General features: G+C 31.8%; 1 protein-coding gene across 5 annotated transcripts in view; it reads left to right on the top strand.

Annotated features, from left to right (window-relative positions):
- Positions 1-10000, top strand: part of LOC136850822 (putative neural-cadherin 2) — a 774623-nt gene that overhangs the window by 722866 nt on the left and 41757 nt on the right. For all 5 annotated transcript variants that reach the window (XM_067124844.1, XM_067124842.1, XM_067124845.1 and 2 more), the window contains one exon: positions 9132-9278. In XM_067124844.1, the coding sequence (XP_066980945.1) occupies positions 9132-9278 (147 nt within the window). The remainder of the gene's footprint in view (positions 1-9131; positions 9279-10000) is intronic.

The following is a 10000-nucleotide window of genomic DNA, read 5'->3' as shown; positions in this document are numbered from 1 at the left end:
GTCGCGACATCTCACGCCATTGGACTATGCTGCCCTAAAATGGAAGACTGTAGTATCTACAAAAATACATAACTTAGAAAAAAATTGTCAATACTCTCTTGTCTTACTACTGATTTTGCAGGTGCTGCAAATGGGACCCTCCAAATACTCGGGGAAAGCACTGAAGAGTCATTGTAAAGCTGCAGTAACTTGTGTATTAGTGTTTCACGAGCCCAGTAGGTGGCATATCTCAATTTCGAAAGTTTTGCAGATACTGCAATTCCCCTTGCCTTACTACTGATTTTGCAGATACTGCAGTTTTCCCTTGCCTTACTGTTGATTTTGCAGATACTGCAAATGGGACCCCCCTAAATACTCGTGGAAAGCATTGAAGAATCATTCTGAAACTTCACTAACTTGTCTATTTTGTGTTTCACGAGCCCAGTAGTTGGCATATCTCAGTTTCGAAAATTTTTGCAGATACTGTAATTTTCCATTTTAGGGAAGAATGGAACAGTCTCCCTTAGGATGTTTCGCAATTGGACCCTTAAAAAATTTAAGCGAAAATGCAAAGCATTATTACCCAAGGACAATTCACCTTGTATGTTACTAATTTGTTTTATACTTTTTATCCGTTTCTTTACTAATTTATTCATTTATCGTTTTTCCTCTTTTCTAATAACTGAGAGTAGTGATAAAACTTTAGGTGAACACTTCCGCACAGAGAAAAATTCTATAGAATCAATAACAATAAATTTTTAAACAATAAAAGATCGCTTCTTTCTGTATTTCCTACTGTCTTCTGTAACTTCTTTCAAATGAACACCATATTTTTCGGAAGCTTGGATTTCAGGTCATTGGCCTCTGTGGGCTTGTTCCATTTGAAAAGGAGTTTAAATTCTGAATAATAATAATAATAATAATAATAATAATAATAATAATAATAATAATAATAATAATAATAATAATAATAATAATAATAATAATGGCCGCTATAAGCTTATTCAATATGAATTGGGATTCATTTTCTAAATAATAATAATAATAATAATAATAATAATAATAATAATAATAATAATTATTATTATTATTATTATTATTATTATTATTATTATTATTATTATTATTATTATTATTATTATTATTATTATGAGAAACAAATAACTCATTGTCTCTTCAGACATCTTAGATGAATTCAACTGAATTATATCATTCCTTCGCCTTTTATAAACGAGAAAAAAAAATAAAAAGCAATGTGGAACATGAAACGATTACAGTGCAAAAGAGAGAGAGAAAATATATATATATATATATATATATATATATATATATATATATATATATATATATATATATATATATAACTCGATTTTCGCATCGAGAGGAAATGAATCTTTTAGAAGAGGTTATCCATGGGAAATTAACCTTGTCCACTTCGTGAATCTCTTCCTGTTTTTTTTTATGCTTTTTCTTTTTCTCCTGTTATTTCGTAAGGGTTTATCATTAAAGTCGTATTGTCATTCGTTATTTCTCTTCTCATTGTTCACTTAGATCTTTCTCTTGTATTTTGTATTCGTTACTATCTTGACGTTATTTGGGAGAAGAAAAAAATTTTGGGGAGGTTTTTTTCTGGGAATGGAAAGTAATTTACGTGTTAATATTTTCCTCAGCTAATTTTGGCAAGAACGTAAAGGCTAATTTAAGATATAATCGAATATAATCTCTTCACTGTCGTTCTCTTTATAGAGTGTTTGTAGCGTATATGTAAATTAGTATCTCTGGGAGGTTGGTTTTAGCTTAAAAATCCGTTGCGTCTTCTTGAATTTTTGCAACAACTTTCCTTAGTGCAGTATTACTTCATTATCACTTACAACTGATTAATACACACAAAGGCTATATATTTTATATATGCATGTATTTATGTATATATACTTTATATATAAATATATAAATATATATATATATATATATATATATATATATATATATATATATTTATATATATATATATATATATATATATATATATATATATATATATATATATATATATATATATATATATATGTATGTATGTATGTATGTTTGTGTGTTTATGTATATTACATATATGTATATATATACATATATACACAGATATATATTTATATATATATATATATATATATATATATATATATATATATATATATATATATATGTGTGTGTGTGTGTGTGTATGTATGTATGTATGTATATATGTAAATTACTTTATAGGCACCGTCTTTCCCTCACCCAATTTGCATGGAATACCAATGCACACATAACTTCCGTTATTCTCCACCACTTCTCCATTTTCCTGCAAACATCATTTCTTATCCTGAGAGAACTTTGAGGGAGAAGCCGAAAATTACTGCTGTGTTGTTCCATTCATTATTCTGCGCCGACAGATGTTTCAGCCATTAACTCGTGGCTATCAATCTCATCTGGTGAGAATGGAGACGGGCAGTTTTCCAACAGTTTTTACAAGCCAGTTCTTTGGACCCAGCAATCACTCCTTGATTAATACGAAATCCGGTTCCTTTTTTTTCCCCAAGGTTTCAGGTTGAGGTAAATGGAGAATGTTGGGTTTAATTAGCAGTCGAGATATATATGTATATATATATATATATATATATATATATATATATATATATATATATATATATATATATATATATATATTGTGTGTATATATGTATATATGTATATATGTATATATATGCATAACACCTTTTCTGCTATTTCAAAACCTAACTAATGAAGAATTCTTTTAATTTCGTCAAGTGTTATGTCATTGAACATCAGAAAATAGACCGGTCCTTTTTTTTAAACCGGGAATTTGAAAATGCCCTTAACGGAATACAAGTAAACGTAATCTCCTGGTTCTCATTAACCCAAAGTATTTTCCATGTCAACAACAACTGTATCTTACTGAGTTTCGCTTGCATGAAAAATTGACAATGCTATTAACATTCATTATAATTTTTCCTCTTGCGTTCGTTCGCGAGAATTGCTAATGTCATTCAGTATATAGGAAATAATTTTTTTTTTCTTAATTGTGATTGAGGAAGCGAATATTATTGGTATTGTCTATAATGGCTGTTATTGTATATTTTTTTTTCTTTAGTTGTGATTGAGGAAGCGGTAAAGGAATATTACTGATATTTTCTGTAATGGCCATTTTAGTATGATTTTGTGGGATATATTTTGTACCGCCAATAGTGAAATGAAAATTCAAAATGATATTAAGTAGGATTCTTGCTGACACGAGACTCAGATAGAAAATCCTTTGAAGGATTCTTTCCTGTGGACCCCCTGGTAAAGGATTACAACACAGAACTTATGGTTTCTCCGTTTTAGAAAATAATAATGTTGAATTTTTTTTATATTGCTTATTTACAATATGCTCTTCGACACTGTTCCACCTGGAAGAAAACCCATTTAGAGATATAGAGGCTAACCCAAGTGTTTGTGATGGACGGATTCATCTCAGATATAATAAATACCCAAGAAAGTCTTTGAGACTTGCTACACAGAGAACAACAACCCAGAGGAATATGGTTTAAGGTCACGTTAACGAAGCCATGTTTCGATAAACAACATGGTTGTTGAGAATTTTCTGTTGTTGTTGTTTATGATTAAGCTGGCTCTATACCAGCACGGGCTCGTGATCATAGACCAACCCGTAGAAGATGAGAAGGTATATCAACTCCTGATTTGTGGAATATCAACCAATGACACTTACATGCAGTTTGTGTATACTGGAAATCAAAACGAGATTTGGACTTTTATTGAAAATGAGACAGCCGTCCTTGACGCCAACGCCTACAGGATGTTGCAGTTTTAAATCGAGAGAGAGAGAGAGAGAGAGAGAGAGAGAGAGAGAGAGAGAGAGCAATAAGATAGTAAGTCGTCATACGGTTAACATGATTAGTTAATGCAATGATAAGATACAATTTACTATAGGGAGAGAGAGAGAGAGAGAGAGAGAGAGCAATAAGGCAATAAGTCTTCATACGGTTAACATGATTGGCTAATGCAATAAGATACAATTTACTAGAGAGAGAGAGAGAGTAGTAAGATAATAAGTCTTCATACGGTTAACATGATTAGCTAATGCAATGATAAGATACAATTTACTATAGAGAGAGAGAGAGAGAAACTCATTGTGTCATATTACCAGTGGCATTTTGATATAATAATTAATATCACAAGTCAAGTCGTTCTTCTGCCTAGGCAAGATTCACCCAGCTCAGGTTTCAGGCACTCAAAATTCACGAGGCCTCTAGTGAATTCTGAAACAGGCAGAACTGGAAACCTTTTCCGGATATATGGAAACTTGTATATTCAATTTCACAACTGGAAATCCAGCCAGGATACGCCATGTGACAAAGCCCTGAGACGGCGTTTAGAATAATCCGGAGTGAGATTCGGAAAACTTTAAAACGAATAAAAATTCAATAAATTGAAAAAAATGAGTGGAAGCTTTAATCCCCAAGGCCTGGAACGTGCTGGAAAAAAAAACTGGAAGCTCTCCTCTGCTAAACCCGGGTGCCAAAAGAGGTATGGGTGGCACTGTTGTGACTGAGAATTTGTATTAATATATTTGAATTCGAAAATCCCTGAAGTGTCGTTTGTTATTCCGTATGGTATAATTTCCAAGCATGAATAAAGATAAGGATAAAAGAGAAACAATATGAGGAAAAAGCTATTGAAATTTTGTATTACTGTAACAACAATATTATACGGTCTTTGACTTTTGCCTTTTTGATATTCTAGTGTTAACTACTGTTCATTCTTGTTTCAAGAATGGGCAAAAGGGTTCAGATGAATACGGGAGAACTTATTAATTGAATTAGCCTTTGTAGACCATTATTTTTTTCTGCAAATTTATCACGATTTGATGGTAGATGATTCGTTACCAAGTAAAGCAGTCCCTTTTTTATTATGGTTTGTTGTTACCATTAATGGGTTATATAATAGACTGCATTAATAAATTTATATACCTAAAGGAAAATGCAATTACTGCCTTTAATTGTGTAATCTCTTAGTTTTAGTTTTCTGTAAAAGAAAACTATTGTGCCGGCTTTGTCTGTCCGTCCGCACTTTATTCTGTCCTGCCCTCAGATCTTAAAAACTACTGAGGCTAGAGGGCTGCAAATTGGTATGTTGGTCATCCACCCTCCAATCATCAACCATACCAAATTGCAGCCCTCTAGCCTCAGTATTTTTTTTTATTTAAGGTTAAAGTTAGCCATAATCGTGCTTCTTGCAACGATATAGGATAGACCAACACCGGCCCGTGGTTAAAGCTTCTTGGGCTGCTGTTCATACAGCATTATAACGAGACCACCGAAAGATAGATCTGTTTATGGTAGTCTTGATTATACGGTGTGCAGAAAAGTCGATTGCCCTGAAGAAACTTCGGCGCATTTATTTCTTGTTTATTGAAGAAAGCTAAGTCTTTGCAACTCTTTGCACAATGCATAGGCTGTTTAGTTATCTTGTAAGTTTTCAAATATCGAAGTGAGATTAAAGTACCGATTACCAGAAAGAGCCTGTGAGTGTTATTTTAAACACAGTGAAGACATGCATTTAATGAGCAATATATGAAGAAAGTCAAAACAGTGACAAATTTATCTGTACGTTCTTTGTTCATAGTCATATGTGTATTAATCCTCTTCATCCTATCCTGCTTTTGCAGTTTTTACTAAGAATAAAAATAGATTTATATGTTGAAAGGAAATTACTTGCGATATTACAAAAAGCAAAAGGCAGCTTTGTTGCAAAACAAAAAAACAAAAATTGTTTCTTCTCGGTCGGAAATAAAGAATAAAACTTTTCAGATTTCTTGGATTATTGCAGTGATTACTGTACTGGATTATCGTTTAGTAAAAACATTTTACGAGCGATGAGAAAGGTATTTCAGCATCACCCGATAAAACACGCAAAGTACAGTAGATTGAAGCAAGCAGAAGCTTTTATAAATGACTAGAAAAACATGAGTTGAGAACTTAATTTTTTTGCTTTCTGGTATATTGGTTCGATCAGGGAAAGGCTTGAAAAAATGTTATCTTATCATTTGCTATTTTATTTATTAAAAGCGATGCTAGGGATTTTGGCTTTGCAAGCACTGTTATCTTTTGATTGGCAATCGCAGACGATAACGTAGGCCTAATTTTTAATCCGTTTTTACTTGAATATTTTTCTTTTGTTGCAATTTCACTGCCAAAACAGTGAAAATCACCAGCTTTTACAAGTCAAGCATCAGGTATCACAAAGTGAAAAAAAAACAACAAAGCTAATTGAATAGAGATTCAGGTTTTATAGATACACGTGGAAAAATACATTATTATTTGCTTTCGACGTTTGGGGCGATCAGGAAAGGCTTGGGAAAATGACATCATATCTTTAGCCATTATTTATAAAAAAAAAAAACGATGCTAGGGATTTTGGCTTTGCAAGCACAGTTATCTTTTGACAAACAATCGTAGACAATTTCAAGGACCTGCTTTTGAAATCATTTTCACTTTAATATTTTCCTGTTTTTTGGGTGGCAATTTCACTCCCGAAACTGAGTGAAAGGCACCCACTTTGACCAACTTTCTACAGCAAATGCCGTAGACTGAAATAAAAATGAACGAAGCTAATTGACTAGAGATTCGAGTTTTATAAATACCCCTGGAAAATGCATTATTACCCAGTCAACGGCGTGGATATGAAGTCACCACGGCAGATTAACGTGTCCTAATGTCAATTAGGCTCTGTCATATGACGCCTAATATCACAGTATTCGCTGGATGTCCGTGTCGAAATTACACGGTTAACGTTAATGTCCGGAATTACGTATCGGGACACTTCGCGCAGGATTTGCGCTAGTGACCAGGAATTGCCTCTGCACAGTGTGCAAGATGCAAGTACACTCGACTGTTTGCTTGTACGTGTTGTTGTTCACATGTTTTAGTGATAGAATATTCCATGATTTTTTATTACCCACAATTAGATCATTATATCATGACAAATTTATGTGGGTTGAGAGGTATATTTATAAAAAATGTAGTCATCAGTAAATATTTTTCTAGATATTTCACTATTTCAAAAAATAATTAGGTCATTATTTTATTATAAATTCATATTGGCTTGCAAATGCATTTAAAGAAAATGGAGTCGCGTGTAAACATTTTTGTACACGAAATTATTGACTGGAAGCATCGCATTAGTTTGTTAATAATGAGGTATGGTACATGTTTACACAAAGTTATGATATATTCTATTTACCAGTTTTTTTAAAAAGAATTTCCCTTTATATCTTTATCGAAAAGGTAAACAGTCTTTGCGAGTGCCATTTGAGTTTTTCTGTTTCAGTTAGTATGGTGGTGTAAATCTATATATCTATCTATCCATATATATATATATATATATATATATATATATATATATATATATATATATATATATATATATATATATGTGTGTGTGTGTGTGTGTATATATATGTGTGTGTGTATTTATATATATACACATATATTTGCCTATCTATCTATCGATAGATAAACAGATAACGTGGGGAAGCTGTCTAACTTCTAATCTTGACAGGAACCTTGGGAAAATTATTCGTGTAGTCAGTGATAAATGAAGATGAACTTCAGTAAAATTCTACGAAGCATAACTTCAGTAAAACTGTGACTTTTTTAATCAGTCAAAGCATAATTTTTATTTTACACTCCATTTAATAGTCTGACAACGTATTATTTAACCTTTCCCTTAAATCATAAATGCTCGTTCCTCATTTTCAATTCTCTGAAATTCGATGTTCTTAACTGGAAGTCAGCAGTCTCCCGGAATTTTTTTTTTTTAATCTCATGCACAGAATTAAAGTCGAAATTTGGCCCTTCATCTCCAACACTGGCAATTATAATTTAAACCATTTGCGAAAGTTCATTACCGTCTGCTTGAAGCTTTCATCATGAGGGAAATTCCACTACTGCATTTTTTTTCCTCTGTCGCAAGTTCGGCATTTTGCTCATTTTGCAGATTAAGCAGTGAAAATGTTCTTTATTACATTATTAAATTTGCCAGGACTATTTTGCCAAATATTAGAAGACTTACACTTAAAGATGATTAACTCAACCATTTATGAAAGCGATTTTTAAAACCATTTATGAAAGCGATTTTAAAAAATTTTCGTAGACAAGATCATTCAAAGTAAGTCATTTTATAACAAATATTAGAAAATTTATGCTTAGGGAATTTAGTCAACCATTTTTTGAATGCCATTTGTTTCATGTTAGGAAATTTTCATCCATTTTTTTAATGCCATTTGTTTTATTTTAGGGAATTCATTCAACCATTTTTGAATGCCATTTGTTTTATTTTAGGGAATTTATTCAACCATTTTTTTAATGACATTTGTTTTATTTTCATTGGGAATTTATTCAGCCATTTTTTGAATGTCATTTTTTTCTTTTGATAACGTAAGTCACTTTATATATATTACGCAGAATATTTCTGATGCAAAAATCTTTGGGTAAAACATGTAAACGAGGCCTATGATAATTTTCCAGGTAGACCTAGAAGTAACCAGGTAGGTTTGGCAGGGAAAATATCTGAATAAAAAAGATTTTGTTATAGCTGCCGGGAATTTCCTTTGGGAGTAGAAGTGTCTTAGTGGTAAGGGAATTTGGTAATTCCGTCATTGACATTTTACGTTTCAGGGAAACTTGAAATTACTACTACTGCTGCTACTTACTACTACTACTACTATTTACTACTACCTAGTACTACTGCTACTGAGAGTTCCCTTCAAACTTCCATTTTAGCAAATTGTACCAGAATCTCAATCTGCTGATGGGCTCTAGCTGGAAAAATAATTTGTATTTTATTATTATTATTATTATTATTATTATTATTATTATTATTATTATTATTATTATTATTATTATTTAGCAGTAAAGCACATATGGTTTCACGGTTACTGCCTCTCTCTCTCTCTCTCTCTCTCTCTCTCTCTCTCTCTCTCTCTCTCTCTCTCAAATAAAAAGCTGACAATTCTCGCGTATGGTTAATACCGCTCTCTCTCTCCCTCTCTCAGGTAAAAAAAAAAACTGACTTTTTCATTGGCTTTATTGCAGGTAGTGGAAGAGAGCGGCTGGGGTTGGCAGTACTTCGACGTGAGGTCGCGAGGCCACATCGGCGAATTATACTCGACCCACCCTTTGGATTACGAGGACTCAGCTCACAGGCGAGGCTTCCGGTTTATGATCCAAGTAACTGACAGGGTGAGTAGAGTGGCTTTGGAACTTTTATTCTTTTTTTATTCCTTTTGATTTTTTCGTATTTTTGACAATGCAGGCTTTTTTTATTGAAGCTGTTGGATTATGCTTAAATCGTATGGCAAGATATAACTTTTTTTTAAGCGTCGATGGTTTGTTAAAGAACATTGCTTGTTTTTTTTTTTTAGTCTTAACTGTACAGTTTTTTTTTATTTTTTGCGTATTTTTAACAATGTAGATTATTAGATTATGCTTAAATCATTTGCCAAAATATAACTTTTTTCTAAAGCGTTCATGGTCTGTTAATGAACAATCTTTGTTTATTTTTTAGTTTTAACTGTCTTTTTTTTTTACTTTTTTGGTATTTTTAACAATGTAAGTTTTTTATCGACACTAATAGATTATGCTTAAATCATTTGCCAAGATATAACTGTTTTCTAAAGCGTCGATGGTTTGTTAATGAACATTTCTTGTTTTTTTGTAGTTTTAACTGTACAGTTTTATTTTTTACTTTTTCGTATTTTTTACAATGTAGGTTTTTTTATTGACGCTATTGGATTTTACTTAAATCATTTGCCAGGATATAGCGTTTTTTTTTTAAAGCATCGATGGTTTGTTAATGAACATTGCTTTTTTTGGTATTTTGAACTGTATTTTTTTTTTTTTTTTTTTTTTTTTTTTTTTACTTTTTGGTATTTTTAACAATGTAGGCTTTTAATTGACACTAA

Source organism: Macrobrachium rosenbergii, chromosome 22 (assembly GCF_040412425.1).
Source record: "Macrobrachium rosenbergii isolate ZJJX-2024 chromosome 22, ASM4041242v1, whole genome shotgun sequence".
Taxonomy (NCBI): Eukaryota; Metazoa; Arthropoda; class Malacostraca; order Decapoda; family Palaemonidae; genus Macrobrachium; species Macrobrachium rosenbergii.
The sequence above is the reverse complement of the archived record's forward strand: the minus strand, read 5'-3'. Positions and strand labels throughout refer to the sequence as shown.